Source organism: Tachysurus fulvidraco, chromosome 4 (genome assembly GCF_022655615.1).
Source record: "Tachysurus fulvidraco isolate hzauxx_2018 chromosome 4, HZAU_PFXX_2.0, whole genome shotgun sequence".
Lineage (NCBI taxonomy): Eukaryota > Metazoa > Chordata > Actinopteri > Siluriformes > Bagridae > Tachysurus > Tachysurus fulvidraco.
The window spans coordinates 14,184,848-14,202,566 of record NC_062521.1 but is presented as its reverse complement, the minus strand read 5'-3'; the positions used below and the strand labels follow the sequence as shown (position 1 = coordinate 14,202,566).

The following is a 17,719-nucleotide window of genomic DNA, read 5'->3' as shown; positions in this document are numbered from 1 at the left end:
AAACATAATTTAAAGTAGAACTATTTATATTTCACAATTATCGTTCCTCCTATGTTCATCCTCAGTAACCACTTCAGCGTTGTTGTGGTGGATCTGGAGCCGATCCTGGTAACACAGTGACATATTTATAGGAGGTGAGAAGAGCTCATTACACGTGAGCTCATTACTCTCAAAGAATATGAATAATGCATCCAATGGACAGACCTTTTGAGTGCCTACACATGTACACAGCCTGAGAAACAATGTGGTTTGTACCAATATTAGATTCTTTATTGTAACTGCTATGCTAGTCTAAGCCACTCTGGAGTTTAGCAGCAGAATCATCTCACGGTCACGGTGTTGTATTCTCTAGCAAGTTTCTTAATTGGAAATAATATTATATTATTTGGCTGGAATTAATGGGAATTATTTATGCTCAATATGTCACGCATTTAATATATTCTGAATTATGGAAATGACCTACTGTATGCAGCTAAGTCTTTAAAAGCAAAGGCTTACAGCATCCTCTATGTGAAAATAGGCTATTATGCATGCCAAAGTGATGGATATCATGTGGGAAACAAAGAGAGGAAATGGTTGTGGATCTGCACAAATTTGAGAAGCAAAAAATCGGTCTGCATTAGGAGAGAAACAATATGAGGTTTAGCCAACATCCACCTTTAATAATATTGTTGCATTAGTGATGACAGTTACGTCAAACTAGAAATGTGTGTGTGTGATATCTAGGTAAGTCTGTCCAAGGCCTGGTCTGATTGGGAAAATCTTCAACACACCTCTATAGCAAATACAGGCATACATACAACTGGTTAAATAAGATTAAGCAATGTTACATGAGCCAGAGCGATGTTGTAGGTAATACCAACATGTCTGTGATTCAGTCACAGACAATCATAGATATACCAAAAATTCTGAACAGCCTGATTGTGTTATATTGCTTTTATACAACACTTCATGTAAATTACAAGATGGGCTGGTATACACGAAAGTAAATGACATGAGATCTCTAATGTTCAGCAAAAGGTATGATTACATACAGCAGGCATGAAGTAAGGAATAAGAAGTAAGAAGTCCAAAGACAGCTCATGTAATCCAAGGATTTACATAACCAAACACCTCATTAGATGTTGTTACAGCCCAAAAGCATTTTAGTCAGAATAGAATATTGTAAACTTATTTCTGTGCTGCAACAGTTTCAATAAATGGATAAACACCCTAGCTAATTCAAAAAGTTGACTGAGAGTAAGAGTTTTAAACCTGGAACAGATATCTTTCAGATGAGATCATTCTAAAATTCTGTGCCTTTGCTGCTGTTGCTTTCATACTAAAGACAACGCTTGAGATTACTGCCATCACCTGGCAAGGGGCTGTAATGTTTGTGCTATGTAACACTTGGTAGAATAGTTTCATTCCTTACAATCATATAGTAAATATACACAAATTACTTACTATTTTACATGTTATTTATTTCCTTTTTTTTTATCTGCATTTGTAACTAAGCATAGGCCAATATTGCTGTAAAGGGAAATGTAAATTTAGTGTCTGAGGATTTAATGTCTCATATAATAATATCACAATCCAAATTTTCTCATTGTTTTTAAGAGAATAATCAATAACTAGCATAGTCTTGTAATCTGTAACCTAGGTACCAAGGTATATAGTCAATAAAAAAATTTACTGACCATGAATGAATAATCAAACTCTTTTTAAGGCAATGAAACACATGGAGTGCCCAGAGTTGGGTTCAGGTTGGTTGGAGCTGCTTTCCACATTCCACCAGCTTCAACACAATGGACTCATAAAATATGTCATAAAATCATGGCTTCTGTATCTAGAGATACCACATGAACAGAAGAAAAAGCTCAGTGGAATGTTCTACAGATTGATGATTTACGCCAAGGGCTATTTATGCTTTAGGAAAATATAAGCATATCTTTTTTCCTCAGGCTCTTTTTCACATAGATCATACACAATACACTTTTGAATGATGTCAGTACATAGTCTCTAAGCCATAAATAAAATGTGTGTGCGTAAAACAGGATACGACTTTACATACAATTTCACACTTCCATTAAAGAGAAATAGATCATGCTTTGATTAATACTTTAATAATAGGCATAGCTGTGGGAAGGTAACCAAATGAATGTGTGCCTTCTTGGCACACTTCAGAGATTGCTGGCCAGTTGGAAGGGTTTTACAGAAATGTCAAAAAAAAAAAAAAAAAAAAAAAAGCTGCTCCCACATCAGACCAAAGCCCACACTTTCCTAAAAGAGACACACAGATACATACACGCACAAATGCAGACCCTGGCTGAGGTCCAGTTACAGACTGCTTTGGTATTTCAAAGAGGGAGAACACAAGGCCTTCTCTCCTCCTCCACAAGAATTCAGAGAAAAACTATGCCTGCTGACTGATAGCTAACCATGAGCAAAACCTTTCAAATGCCACTTTCATTTTGTTTACTGAAGACTCAGGATAATGAATGGTACTCATGTCCAAAACAAACCCCAGGAATGTGAATAATTCCCCTTGATAACTACAGTATGGGTGTTGCATAATGAGGTAATTCGCAGTTATCACCTTGGCTAAACTCAGCAGAGAAAATAGAGAGAACCCAGTTTACTTCAGCAACTGTCTGAACTCTGGATCTCCAATAATGATATGCAGGGTATGAAGAGCATTCACATAGTGTTTGAGTTTGATATATCACAAAAAATATGTACTATGGAATAATAAGTTGATTTGATAACTAAGTCTGATATTGACACACAGCATTGAGTGTGATGCTGATAAGCTCATTATTTCATTCTTAGAGAGGCATGGCCTGAGAAAAAGGTACAACACTGATCACTTTTACAATAAATTTCCTTTACCTTAGTTAGAAAAAGTGTCAAGGTTCCTAATATAGTGCCCCAAACACACATACTGCAACAGATAATGGCAATCAGTTAAAATAAGCTTTTGAAAGTGCCTAATTAAAGAGTGTGGGCTATACTCAAACAAAACCAGGGTCAACTTTTTCAACTAGTTTAGCAAACTTTGGTTTAGAAATGTAGACACTTTCAACTTTCAAATTTCAGCAGAAAGTTGCATATTCAAAGAAACAAAATAAATAAATACTGGCAAATTGCTGAAGATAAGAACTTGAAAAAGGAGCAAGGTTATAAACAAAGCAAACAAACAAACAAACAAATAAAAAAATAAACTAACTCATTGTTCTATGTCTCCATCCATTGGCTATGTCTTTAATTTAGCGTCTACTGTCTGAAACCCGAGGAAATTTTTTCCACTATCGTGCACGATACAAAGGTCTGTTCTCATGTCTGATGTCTGAACAACATTCTTGCATCAGTGGACCTTTACACAATTCACTGCAAGGTAGATTTCTAGCAAAGAGTTTTAACAAATTGCTTTTTTAAAATCCTACAAAAGCCTACCAACTCCTGCAGTCATCAATTTTATAATCAGTCACAAAATTGTATTTTTACCCCCACACACAATTTCTCCAAGCAATATTTCAAACTTACTAAAGTCCTGTCTCTTGGATTCAGGTTCTGTTATTTCATCAACAGAGGGCATCATTGTGCATTACTCAGATTTTATGAATACTTTTTTACTTAATTACGCTTCACAAAAACAGAACTAGGCCTAAAAAAATACAAGAATTATGTCTCTGGAATTGTGTGTATATATATATATATATATATATATATATATATATATATATATATATATATATATATATATATATATATATATATATATATATAGTAAGTTATTGTGCATTTCTACTTAAGGCAAAAAAGATTTGCAAAGAATAATATTATAGTCATCATAATTTTTTTATTTTATTTTCTCCTGGACATTATATTGTCCATACAAAATGTTTGTTCTTTTTCTTTAGACTTGTGAAGAGCAAAATTTATAAATATACATGTTTCCAGTACAGCACACATTATACATTCAATTCCATTAAAGAATTTAAACAAAGCTGATTTTAAAACAGATATAATACTATAAGCCCAAGACTAACAAGACACTGATCTGAGGATTACTGAATGGCAGATAATACAGTTATAAGAAGAGCACTACTTATGAGTAGAGCTCTATGAGTGCCTCTCATTGATAAGAAGCACCTCTCAGGAAGATCTGGTTTCCAAGTAAAAAAAAAAAAGTCATTACTAAAACACTATATGGAAAAAAAATAAAGAAACATCTGCTTCATTTAGTGTTTTAAATATTATGAAACAGATGTTTCTTTATTTTTTTTTACAGTTTAGTAAAGTTACACTTGGCACTAATTTTTATTAGTGATTAAAGTACTTAGATCACAAAACTTTCTCTCTTTTTTTGTCATTAAAGACAAAAAAAGCAGAGGTTTGGTTGCATCATTTGTGAGCCTGTTCTTGAACTTGTTGCTGATATACTGTCTGGAATTGTTGCATGGTTGTTTCCACAGCAGGAGCAGCTCCTGCTCATCTGTCATAGTATTTATCGGTTTGTTTTGTAAAGTCTATACAGGGACAAAATGAACAGTTCAGTTGTAGTTAAAATGTGAACTAAACACATTTTTTCATTTTGTAATTTTGATGAATTCACACAGAATATACTTTCAGCACTTCAGTATAGCTCCTCTTGTGTGGTTTCATTATTGGCAGGCGTAGTCATGTTAAAATCAAACAGTAGACTCTCAGAAGTCCTTATCCCACCCAGAAAGCTCATCAGGTGGTTCCTCCAGCTCAGGGGGAAACATGTCAAAGTGACTATGATCCAGAGGTCCCTTTAACTGCGGTCAATACAACAGCAGACTTATCACAAATACGAATAAACACAGACATTTATGACAAAATGTAATTTCAAACAAAAATATTAAAGTATTAAAGAAAAGTATGCTTCACCTCTCTCTTCAACGGAGATGTCAGCTTTCGTCGTCTCAGTCCCTCCCAGTTGAAGCCCTGAAACCACCTGGGAAACAAGAAGGCATTAAATGCACAAATCCTCTCTATTGCAGTGAACACAGCACACAGTTAATTTGTGATTTTTAATAAAAGCATGAGTGTCAGAGAGATTACTAAATTAAGGAACAAGAGAGGCATGACAGTTCCAAGCCCATGGGAATACATGAGATTACTATGAGATTACATTGTATAAGTATACAATGATAACTGCTATATACAGGGCATACAACTAACATCATGTACTGTACATATATTAGCAAGTCTATATACCCTGCTGGGCATGCATGGATCATAGACCATTTCTAAAGAATGTATAAATGAACAAATTAATAAAATAAAATAAAAAAGAATTATTATACTCTGTAAAAAACAACATCTTAGCAAGTTAAAATATCTTGAATATAGAGATAATATAGCTGCTATTGTTTATTATAAAGTTACAATAACAGAAAAGTTTAAAAATGAAGCCTATTTCTAGACATATTAAGCTTGTTGGCAAATAATTTTGCTCATTATTTAGCTAATTTCTAGAAAGAATCAGTTATCTGCCAATAAAAAAATATAGAAAAATATAGAAATATAATCTAGAACTAGCCTTAATAATCTTATTTTCAAGATCATCTAAATCACAAGAAATGTAAAGAACCAGTTGCCTCTGCCTGCATACACTAAATCATGTCTGCTTAAGCAGAGCACCTACATTTCAAGCATTAACACTAGGATGGTTGCTAACGCATCAGCCAAGTACGTCAGCATCACCCCTCTCTCTGTAGCTCCACCATTCTGCTGAAGATGGCAACAGCTGTGTGTCTCATCCTGGCCTCTAATTGTTCCCTCTGTGAATGTGCTCTTGGTCTGCTTTTGACAATTCTGCCAGAGGGAGACTAATTTGGAGAAGGGTTCCATCTGCTATCTGTTGTGCTAGGACAAGTGAATCAGACCTGAAGCCATTTTAACTTATATTGATAAAGAGTCCTAGGAACTAAGAAAGCTTAGAATGTTATATAATATGTTGGCCATATTAATTGTGAACATGAATAAACAGTGGAATAAATGCTGTAAGATTTTGTGGCAGAGGGTGGAATATATCACAAGACTGATAACCTTTGCTCTAATCTCAATTCAGTGAGAAGCAGAAATTTTTAAAATAAAATCTACCCTACTTGTGTTTCTTGATGTCAATGATGCCATTTTTCTTATTGCCAAGTCGTTCTGCAGGATTGAGCCTAAACATAACAGAGACAGAAAGAAAACTGCAGTGGTTCAGAGAATAAAGCATCAATACCTTACATACTGTGACACTGAAGAGATTCTGTCAGATGGTGTTTCACTACAAATCTGGGTAGAGTTTGTACTATCAGGTTGAGTTTGATGATTTCAAACTAACCAATATATATATATGATTATGAGCTATGGTGATTACTCATTAGAATTGTACTCTCACTATCTGCCCTGATTGACTAGTGATGCACTAATCAGCAGAGGAAATGGCACATTTAGTGTACAGCCAATTATTCTCTCTTGAAAGCCTGGCCATTGGATTTCAGCTCATAGTCTATAATCTCGCTATATCACTCAGCAGATGAGAAACTGAAGCTCAGCATAGATAACATCTCATCCCTTCTGCTTTAATTGTTTGAATTGTGATTCTAACATATCTGCTAGCACTAATAACATATGACAGGCAGATATACAGTATAAAGATTCACCGGCAGAGCCTCCTGATCAAATCCTCTGGGCGTTTGCTGATCCTCTTGGGAAAGTCCACCTTCTCTATGCCATGCAGCACCATTGTGTAGATCTTAATAGGATCGGATCCTACGAACGGAGGGCTGGAGGGACAGGTGGAGAAGTCACACCTCTTTAAGGCATGTGTAAACAAGTCTCCTGCAGGCTTAAGCACAATTTGCTGATATGCTGATTGGGTTAGGTGTAAGAATTTACTTTATGCAGTTTCAACATTCGTGCTTATAAACACATGTAGTGTGACATTCGAATCACCTCACCTCATTGTTTAGACTGATCATGGACTAAAATTTTGCATCGCAATCATGAATTATGAATTATGAATCAAAAATGCAATTTTAAATTGGTAAAAGGTGCAAATTTCAACACAGATTGTTTATGTCTTCTAAAAATACTACTGACAATTATTTTTCACTGGTACAAAATGTGAATCAGAAAGTTTCATGAACATTATTATTATTTAACAGAATCATACATGAAAATGCCAAAAAGTGCATTTGTGATACGTTATGTTAGCCAGAAGGATAATTATGGTCCACTTTACTAAAGCTTATTCTGTCATTCTGCCTATACACTTGTCAGTGTCCTTGCATTATTAACTCTTTGTCTTCTTAGCTACCATAATGTAAATAAAGTAGGTTTATTCTTTACAATGAAGAAACAAAAGATAACAGCCTATTAATATGTGTACTTCACCACATGACACATTTTTATACATATACAACCTGCAAAAATAAATACGTGTTATGAAGTATTGCTGAATTCCACCTTCTTATTACAGTGTTCACTTATATGCGGATACAAACATTGTCACCTGAAGCTTTGTTGATGAACTACAATGTTACAGTTACTCCAGTTAAACAGCCCTATTAGCCTGAGTAATTAGTAGATCTTTTTCAGGCATCATGGTTGTGAAGTATGTTCTGAATGACCATAAAGCTTTAATCTCTTATTAATTACAACCCAGAGGCAGAAACCATACAGTATGAAGCTGCAATACAGAACTAGAAATCTATATTATTGAATGTGAGAATGAGAATGAGTAAGAATGGCATCATTTTGCCATGTGATGCTGACCTGCCAGTAAGGAGTTCAAAAATGAGGATCCCTAAGGACCAGCAGTCGGCTCCAAAGTCATGACCTTTATTCATGATGACCTCAGGGGCCACGTACTCTGGGGTTCCACAGAATGTCCAGGTTTTCTTTCCCAATCCAATTCTTTTAGCAAAGCCAAAATCAGTCTGGAAACATTCAGGCAGGCAAAGAAAAACAATGAACATGATATATGACTATATCCTTTATGAGTTATGGCCAATTGCAAGTTTGCACATTAAGGCAATAAATATGAACACAATGCATTGCAAAAATTACATATTTGCATTGATAATATCAATATCAATATCAGTATCAATATCAGAATCTAGTCAAAGTTGTCCACTTTTATAATTAGATTAAAATAACCAACTGTATGGTTCTTCAGGCTATTTCTAGGCATATTTTACTATATTTGAACTTTTTAAGATGTAATATTTTTGCATTCTGAATATTATGGAAAGAAGTAAAAATGGATGGTAAAATGACCATTTTGATATATCCCTCTGAATCCAGAAGTAGATTCTCTGGCTTCAGGTCTCGGTACACAACACCCATTCCATGTAAGTAATCAAAAGCCTCCAGTACACAACCAATACAGAATCGTGCAGTGGCCTCCTCAAAGAAACCCCTAAATCACATTAAAGATGGAAAAATCCTAATTAATGAGGCTAAATTTCATTACTGTTGTAGCAAAGTAATGTTTATATGCATCATTACTGTCAGTAATCAAATTATTATATTCCTGATAAAGAATATTAGCCATAATCAGTTTAGTGGAGTGTAAAAATAACCTACACTCACATGTCCCTTAGAATGCTCCATAGCTCTCCACCAAGACAGACCTCGAGCAGCATGTACACATATTTATAATCTCGAAAAGTCCGAAACAATCTGAAAAACCAAACATGTTCAGACATATATATATTGGTTTCTTCACATTCAAGGGCAGAAAGGATATAAACACCTAGTATCTTCTGATGTTGTACTGACCACTTTTGTCTAGAAAAGTCAGAAAGATAGTCGCAAATATCAAGCTACAGTAGAGCACACTCGTTTACAAGAGTAAATGACATTCTTCAAGTTGTTCCTTAGTAACTTCCCAAAGCCTCTGTCACCCATATTTGCCACCGTTGAATGTACAGTACACTGGGGCCACTTTATCCTGAGATAACAATACTTAATGTGTTGTATGAGTCCAGTGATATTTTTTAACCTTCTAGAGGTGTTCCATGTGCAAATCAAGCTCATTGTCTAACTGTGAGGGTTCAACATTCGAAATACCTATTCTCTTATGCAACTATTATTTACTAAATGAATCTGACAATTATTCAAGATCTAGACAAAATAATGTCTGTTATTACAGATATTTAAGAAACAACTGAATGTTTTATTTATGTATTTGTTTGTTTATTTATTTGTTTATGAATTTATTTTTACTAATAATGATTATAAGGCTAAATGTAAATGTAAACATTTGATCAGCTTTCTCAAACCTCTTCTAATCCTCTATGTCTAATACAACTGACCTGACTATAAAGTTGCAGTTGGTCATTTGCAAAATGTTCTTCTCAGAGTAGATATGGTCCTGCTGCTTAGTGTCAACAATGTGCTTCTTCTTAATGCATTTCAAAGCAAAAGCTGTATCTTCATCTTTGAGCTTCACCTGTAAAACACAGTGCAATCTGAACTTTAATAGGGTTTGTTATTAAAGTATTGGATGGTATTAAAGTATTAAAGACTTCGTGAATCAGCGTTTTTTTAGGGACATAATCAAGTTCGAGTGTTTTTCCTGTTCTGTGTAAAGTGGAAGCCATTCTCTCACCAGCTCTACTCTGCCGAACCCTCCCATGCCTAGCGTGGCCACGAGCTGCAGATCTTGTAAGAAAGAGCTACTGGACAGTCGTGCGGCTTTCTCCCGCATATTGCGCAGTTCAGCTGCCTCTGTGCCTCGCTCACGCAGAGGAGACTGTGTTCTGTAATGTTACAACAAACACACACAACTTATAATAGTCACACACAAGTATATATTATATATTATATGTATATATTCATGCATGAGCGACAAAAAAAAAAAAAAAAGAAAGCTGATCAGCAGTGGCCATTTGATACCTGATAGTCAAGTCTTCAAACAAAATGTGTGTTACTGACATCCAAAATTTTGAAATATTAGTCAATCCATTAAAAAGGTGCTGGCATGCTAGCACTATTTTTCCCATTTGCAACAGTTCAGCTGCAGAATATGCTAACAGATATGATTCGTTGCCCTGCGTTGCAGTCATGTCCCTGTTGACAGACATCTTAGACCAGTATAAATTCTATGTATAATGTTTATCTGTGCTGGGTAAAATTGGTCTTGTTCTGTCTTAGCTTGTTGCTATGCCGGTAAGCTAGCTTATGCAGATTTATTATAGTTATCTCAAATGTAGCTGAAAGCTCAGCTGGTAGCAAGATTGTCTTTGCCTCTAAACATCTAAATAACTGTCCAGTTAAACAGTAGAAATGTGGAAGGTCTATAGGTGTTTTCAAATCCAGATTTAAATAGTTCTTGTTTAATTTGGCCTATTAGGATTGGGATTTTTTTAATCTTGTTACATATATTTTTGTTTCCTTATTTGTAGCAATTCTCATAGATTTCTAGGTCTTTTGATTACTAACTTTCATTAGAGCATTAGAATAAATATTATATATTATATATGCTGGGTCTCAAAGCAAATATTCTATGCAATTCATTATTATTATTATTATTATTATTATTATTATTATTATCATACATCTGCATTCTCCATACAGCCAATGTGTATCCGAGCATATGTAGATATGGTGCTTACATTGCATTTCTCTTCTCATCACTTATAGACAGCTGCTCCACGTACTCCCGCAGATATGACTGCAGCTCCTCATAAGTGCCCACCATCTGATTAAAGGTACTGTAAAAATCCATTAGATAATATTATAAAACTGTGTCAAATCAAATATTTATGTAGATGCTGGAGTGTGTGCCTGTGTGTTAAAGTCACTTACTCTCTGTCCACCACCAAACACTGGGTGTCATTCTCCTTTGCGATGATGTTAGCTGAACGAACATCCTCACTTGATGATAAAAACAGAAATGTATAAAACACATTTGACAACTTTGGAGAAACCTTTTACTTCTCCGAGATGCTGTAGGATGCAATTTGACATTGCTTCTAGACAATGGCACAGTATGAGAAAATTATTTCTCCGATAACTAGAATTCTGCCTCCCACATCTAATAGATCAGCATCTCAGCATAAAAGCATAAAACCCTCACAAAAAACAAAAACAAAAAACAAAATAAAGTCTAACCCAAGCAATTCAAACGAAATGAACATACTTTTAGAGGTTGAGGTTGTATTGTGAATCAAATATGTTTTTTTTATTTATCTATAATCAAAACAATGCAGAATATAATGGAACAAAAAAAAACAGCTAAACCTTATGAGAGCTTTTTCTCCAAAGTAATCGCCTACTCCCAAGGTCTTAATATCCTGTGGTTCAGGAAAGCCCTCTGTGCTCTGGGTTACTGAAACCTGGACAAAAAAATATGTAAATGTCCACTACATACTGTATACATATAATACATGCAGTTAGATAGATGCACATTTTACAGTTGGAAATCCTAGGAATGTTTTTTTTTTTAGATATGTTACATACATTTTTAAGTGCAGTACAATACAGAATCTTACCTCTCCTTTAGCTATAATGAAGAAAGTGTTTCCTTCCTCACCCTCACGAATAATGTACTCCCCTTTGTTGAAATACTCCTAAAATTAAGATAAAACAATCTGAACATCTCAATCTAAGTATTTAAACCAGATGGTGAAAGACAAAAAGATTTAAAAAGAGTCTTAAACCTACAATTTCTAAACAGTCAACGATTTTGGCAAGTTTCTCCTCTGGCAAGTCCTTCAGTAAAGACACACTGAAAAAAAAAATCATTTGTTAATACTTGACAAAATGTGGTAAACATCATTGTTTTTATGAGTGTAAATCATTCTAACCATGTGTGTATAGGTAAGTACTACATACACACAGAGATCTAAGGGTGTCTTTGTCTAATAGTGACAACTTCCATAGGGTGTGTGTGTATATATAGGGAGAGAGAAAAGAGAGAGACAACAAGTGAGTGAGAGAGTACATATATGTATTTGTGCCATGTAGTTTCACCTGCACAGGAAGCTGAAGTACTCTGCGTGTCTGGCCTGAGTGGATCTCATCATGATGCTCTGAAACATCTGCCGGTCCAGAGCCCAGATGTGGGACTGTGTAACAGCTAATTAAAGAAACCCAGAAAATAAACAGCGAATATTTGCATTTGGAAAATTGCACAGATCAATGTAGACCAGACAAGCATGTGCAGTGGCTATTACCTTATATACACTTACATACACTACATTATGCTGAATATTAAACATTAAATGAAACTTTGGCATATACTGTAACTAGTTGTCACTTTTAATTTTGTGATTTTTTTAAGGAAAAAAATAATACTAAATGATAAACACTCTTAGTTCATGCTACTAGAGATAAATTCATTAATTAGTCATGATCCTTTGTTACCAACAACCTAATCAAACATTTCACATACAGACATGGTAAAACTGGGTCACCTGTTGGTGACATGTCAGGTGATTATAAACAGTGAAAGATTTGCTCTTTATTTGGATGGACAGTTTTCAGCTCACCACACTAACCTATCTGTAACATATCATAAGCAGAGACGGAGATGCAATGCATATGAAATACAGTTGCTGGTGTAACGAAAGTAAACAATTATTTAATCTATCATCCTATTCCCCCAAATGCCTTATATAAGAAAGTAGACAGGCTAAACACACAATGTTCAATGAAATACAAATTACACAAAAAGAGAGACATTAGAGCCGTACATTTAGTGTGGGTTTTGTTTTTGGATGAAAGGATCACAGTTTGCACCAGGTCATTGTAATGCTATCAATGAAACCTCATGATGCATAATGCATTGCTTGACCCTAATAGTTGCATTTCAAGATAAGGAGAGTTATTACCTTTTAGTGCTCTCATCTCCACCCTATCCTGTACATATCATAAGCAGACATTAATTCCTAAACCACACATCTACCTTTAACAGTGGCAGTCCTTTTGCAGTTGTAGAGAATGGCCAACTCTCCAAAAGCTGTTCCAGGCCGCATCTGCCCCAGGAGCTTTCCATTTTGCATCACCTCCAAAAAGCCCTCTGTGTACCCACCCAACACCATGGAGAAAAAAATAGGAATATTACAAACTGTTTCTGAAATCACTCCCAATAAAGAAAACAGCTGTTTGGTGGCAAAGCTGACCTGCAAGCACATATAGGTAGTTCCCAGGCTCTCCTTCTTGGATCACAAGTTGATTGGCTTTAAAGATTTTCTCATTCATGCAGTCCACCATCTCTCGTGTGTGTTGAGGCTCCAACTTCTTCAGAAAGTCATTGTTCATGATAGCTTCATTAATCAGTCTCTTGGTGCTGCAGAAACATATAAAGTGGAGTACATATTGGAGTACTCTTTTTTGTATGAGCATTTTTGCTAAAAATGTGAATCTGGCATAGACTTTTTCTTACAATTGCTATGAACAATACACCATAAAATGCTGACAGTTGTGTAATGCTGGGTAGTTAGGCTACTCGTAAAACTTTATGTAATAAGTAGTGCTTGATTAACTGAGGTTTTATTATTGTGGTCAGATAAAAGACACAACAAACCGAATGTACAATACAACAAAATACATTTCTAAGAAAAAAAAGGAGCAAAATCTCAATCGCTGAGTCAAAATCCTGTAGAGTCGGTTCAGCTGTACTGTCTGAACAAACAAGAATGTGTGCTTCAAATAAGCATCCACTATGTAGATAAACTTCACTGTATCATACACTGATGCTCTATAGGTTTACACTGAACTGTTTTCTTTTCTTATCAGGGCTACTCTCATTACCACATCTGAAAGAACAAGGCCTCTCGATTAGCCTAAAATGGAACTTCTGAATGAATTAGAAGCGAGATTTGTACGGCCTGATTAATGAAAACAGTAATGATCCTGCCCATTGCATACAGATGGCCCGCCCATTGTGTTCTTCTGTCTCTCCATCCCCCTTATAGTGTTTTATGGTAATCCATGCTTTTGTGATTAATCTGAGAGCAAGACACTACAAAGCTTTCTCCTGTTTCCCTCTTCAAGCAAGTCACCATCTTATATAGTGACTTGAATAAGAAAGGATGAAATACTGCTTATCACAAAGCTTAAGTGTGAACTCACCCTGAGTCTTTACGGATGCGTGTTCTTTCTGTAGACACATGATGAACCTTGTGGCGACTGTAGAATTTTCCAGATGTTGGCTCAGCAGAAACCCCCTCCTTGGCTTTGAGTCGGCGATGAACCTCTACAGCCACCCTATGGAAGCGTGTTGACCCCTGATTAATGACACTAAGCAGCCTATGACTGTGCCTTGCTGGTGGAGAGCGGCCCAGGCTGTTGTAGCCGATGGCATCCTGAAGCTTGTCAATCTGAGACACTTTGGCCTCAAGCTCCCTTTGTAGAGCCTGCAGCTTAAGCTCTTGGGCTCTTAGCTCATGGTCTCGGCGGGAAAGCTCCTCCTCAAGCCAGGCTATCCTCAGCCTCATCTGCTCTGATGACTCCCACACCGGTGAATCTTTAATACCTGAGGCCAAGCATGTCTCCTCCAGCCGAGGGGCTTTGATTGAACCATTCCCCATGGCCACTGAAGCACTTCGCACCATAGAGAGAGCTTCAAATAGCAGAGCAGCTTGCTATGTGGCTGGAGACCTCTTGCCAGCCTGATAGATACATTGTCTTTCAAAGGAAGAGATTTCACATTGACCTAAATTAAAAAAATGCACATACATCATGTAAATGGACTGTCTTTTTTCGATGTTATGTAAAATATAAGGGCCTGTGGTAGCTTAGTGATTAAGGCTACTATTCGAAAAGGTTGTGAGTTTGATCCCAGGTCCACCATGCTGCCACTGTTTGGCCCCTGAGGAAGGCCCTTAACCCTCGGTTGTTGTATAAAAAAAACAGCTGCTCTGGATAAAGGTGTCAGCCAAATGCTTGAAATGTATATCATCTATTTTCTTTCATATTATATGTTCCTTTATGTAGTTCACCTGCAAATTCAACTTGCACAGCCTGTCATTGTGTTTCCACATTATGTATCCTGTAGGTCTATATACAGTACTGTACACAGTATGTAAGTATGTGTTGATTATGGGCTTTTGGTTCCAGGAAAAGATCCTAGAGCCCACAGTATTTGACTTCTTCCTACTGAATGGAGTATCCAAGTGCAAATGTGTATGCAAATATGAAATACAAATCTGAAATGCTATCTGAATTTATTTATCTCCATAAATATTACAAATCAGTGCAGTGTGTTTGTAAACAGAACTGTTAAGAGACTGTAGAGATATACTGTACAGGATGCAGTGTAGCAGTTATATGTTATATACACAAACTATAGTGGACAAAATACTTAGTTTAACACACAAAACATCTAGACATGAAATACATATTACGTCAAATGTATTATAAATGAAACAATTTGTTTTGGAAAATTTAAGAGTAGTAAAAAAGTATCGCTTATTTTGATGTTCGATCTAAATGGATGAAAGATATTCCAAAACAAGAAATAAAAGCGAAATAGAAACTTTTGAGATGTATTTCAGAAAGACAATAGACTCACCTTGTGCTCTTGTACTGACTCCTTTTCTGCTGCAATATTCACGGGATGTGTGTCATTGTGGCATGAAGCTGGAGATGAACGGCACTGTGCTGTCGCTTCTCTCTCTGAGCGCCTGGCAACCTGACGGAAGCTCCTCAGTCACAGAGAGCGGCGCTGCAGCGCGACATCTAGCGGCCAGATGACGCCATGAGTGCTGTTATTGCCTATGCGGCTGCCGCTGCTGTTCCAACTATAACCACAAGAGGCCCGAGGAGTCACAAGAAGTGTGGAGTAACAGCCACTCTCTTAAGTGAGATCCACTGTCCAGATCCACTGAACACTGTACAAATGCAGTATTATGCGACAAATCACATGAAGAGCAGGTCCACAATCAATACCACCACACACACTAATTAAACACAGGTAGTAACTCTAAGGAAAGTTTTAATTAACGGGAAACAGAGTGAGTGAGATAGAGACAAACAGACATAGAGCTAATAGGGGGGTCAAAACTTTCAAAAATTAAAGAAATAGCAGAAAGACCCTTGTAGGAAGCATTTCTGCTTCTTCTTCTATTTAATACCTGGGCAGAAACACAACCCTTTTAATAATCACAACAAAATGATTTGATGATTATGAGCGATGCTTCTCCAAATCATACTTTGCAAAAGGCCCAAGTCTATTGTTTCAACCTGCAATTTCTCTTTGATTTGAATGAGCTGGTTTATATTTGGTGGAAAGCAGTTCAGGCCACTTTGCTTTGTGTTAGGGCTGCTTTGAAAGTTTAGTGAATCTCAGAATCAGATCATTTAGAGCACTCATTTTACGGGGAAAGTTGTGGCCTAATGGTTAGAGAGTCTGACTCCTAACCCTAAGGTTGTGGGTTCGAGTCTCGGACCAGCCACGACTGAGGTGCCCTTGAGCAAGCCACCAAACCCCCCAACTGCTCCACGGGCGCCGCAGCATAAATGGCTTCCCACTGCTCCGGGAGTGTTTTCACTGCTGTGTGTGCACTTTGGATAGGTTAAATGCAGAGAGCAAGTTCTGAGTATTCGTCACCATACTTAGCCGTATGTCACGTCACTTTCACTTTAGAGTCCTTTTAAACACATTAAGGGTTAGGGTATAGGATTAAGGTTTTAGGGTTTATGGTTAGTTGGAATGTATGTTTATGGATAGTTGAAAGTGACCTAATACATTTTGTCCTATTTGCACTGGTTGAGCTGCTCCTTGTTCTTCCCATCTGTGTGGACACTGTGGAACTTAGAAATGGACCATACTGTCTTTGGCGGCAGCATAAAAGCCGTGAGTGTCAAAAGAGAGGAATACAGATTGGCTGTGTTTTGTAAAATTTATGTTAATGTCAAACTCAAACAATCAAATATTTGCACACATTGCACTGCAATTAACATAATGAAGTGAGAGTCATGAAATGTGTTCCTTATGGAAGTGGACACTCCTCTGTAATCCAAGTTTTGTATATATATATATATATATATATATATATATATATATATATATATATATATATATATATATATATATATATCACTTTAATCAAGCTTCACGAGACTTGATTAAGCCACTAAACTAAACTGTGTTCCACTCAATGTAGCTCATCAACTCCAGTTGTAATCATAGTTGTATGTTGATGCTGATTAGAGAGCAACATTTTACTCCACATGTAATTTTAATGGACAACGATGATTGTGAAAATGATAAAGAATTTTGCCCTGACAGTTTCACATGTCATCATGCTGGACAGTGATTATGATAATGGAAGCCTCTGATATAAAATATTTATATTTATATATGCACATCCATTCATGTTCAACTCCTTGAGCTGGTCAAGGGAATGTGGATCTGTATCCTATCCTGGGAACACAGGTCTTGAGCTGGAAATGCACCCTGAATGGGACATCACTCTGTAGAGGAAGACTGTTCCTATTTAACATCAATGGACCAATAATCTAGCAATTGATTAGCCACGTTGACCCTGAAGTTTTCTCACCCGAAGACCACAGGCACCTCAGTGCAGGTGCTGTGTCTAAAAAGAACCATAGTCTATGCAAACAACAGCTGCAAGAATCAATAAGAATCATTATGCAATAGTTTTTAAAGGAAACCAAAAAGGTTACCCCCAAACTGGAATCTCAAACGGAACACCTGCTTTAATAGCTTGTAAACAAAATTTAAGGTCGGACTAAAACT

The 17,719-nt window shown here is 36.3% G+C and overlaps 1 protein-coding gene across 6 annotated transcripts; it reads right to left on the bottom strand.

Moving 5' to 3' along the window:
- Positions 1-3,832: 3,832 nt before the first annotated feature.
- LOC113639764 (cGMP-dependent protein kinase 2) lies at positions 3,833-15,659 on the bottom strand. Of its 6 annotated transcripts, none has more exons than XR_007140309.1 (20): positions 15,530-15,659; positions 14,089-14,671; positions 13,137-13,303; positions 12,920-13,033; positions 11,986-12,091; positions 11,677-11,740; positions 11,505-11,582; positions 11,254-11,348; positions 10,819-10,887; positions 10,626-10,724; positions 9,620-9,770; positions 9,324-9,460; positions 8,599-8,688; positions 8,284-8,425; positions 7,780-7,943; positions 6,666-6,788; positions 6,120-6,182; positions 4,897-4,963; positions 4,609-4,784; positions 3,833-4,511 (listed from the first exon to the last, which is right to left on the bottom strand). XR_007140309.1 is itself a non-coding variant. In XM_027141858.2 (19 exons), the coding sequence occupies exons 2-19, from the start codon at positions 14,568-14,570 to the stop codon at positions 4,689-4,691; spliced, it is 2,307 nt and encodes a 768-aa protein (XP_026997659.1). In that variant the 5' UTR covers positions 14,571-14,671; positions 15,530-15,659; the 3' UTR covers positions 3,833-4,688. The 6 variants fall into 6 exon arrangements, 3 of the variants coding, with proteins under 3 accessions (XP_026997659.1, XP_026997660.2, XP_026997661.1); XR_007140310.1 differs by having other exon boundaries at positions 4,618-4,784; XR_003439896.2 differs by lacking the exon at positions 3,833-4,511 and adding an exon at positions 5,657-5,826 and having other exon boundaries at positions 4,731-4,784.
- Between the last annotated feature and the right edge of the window lie 2,060 nt (positions 15,660-17,719).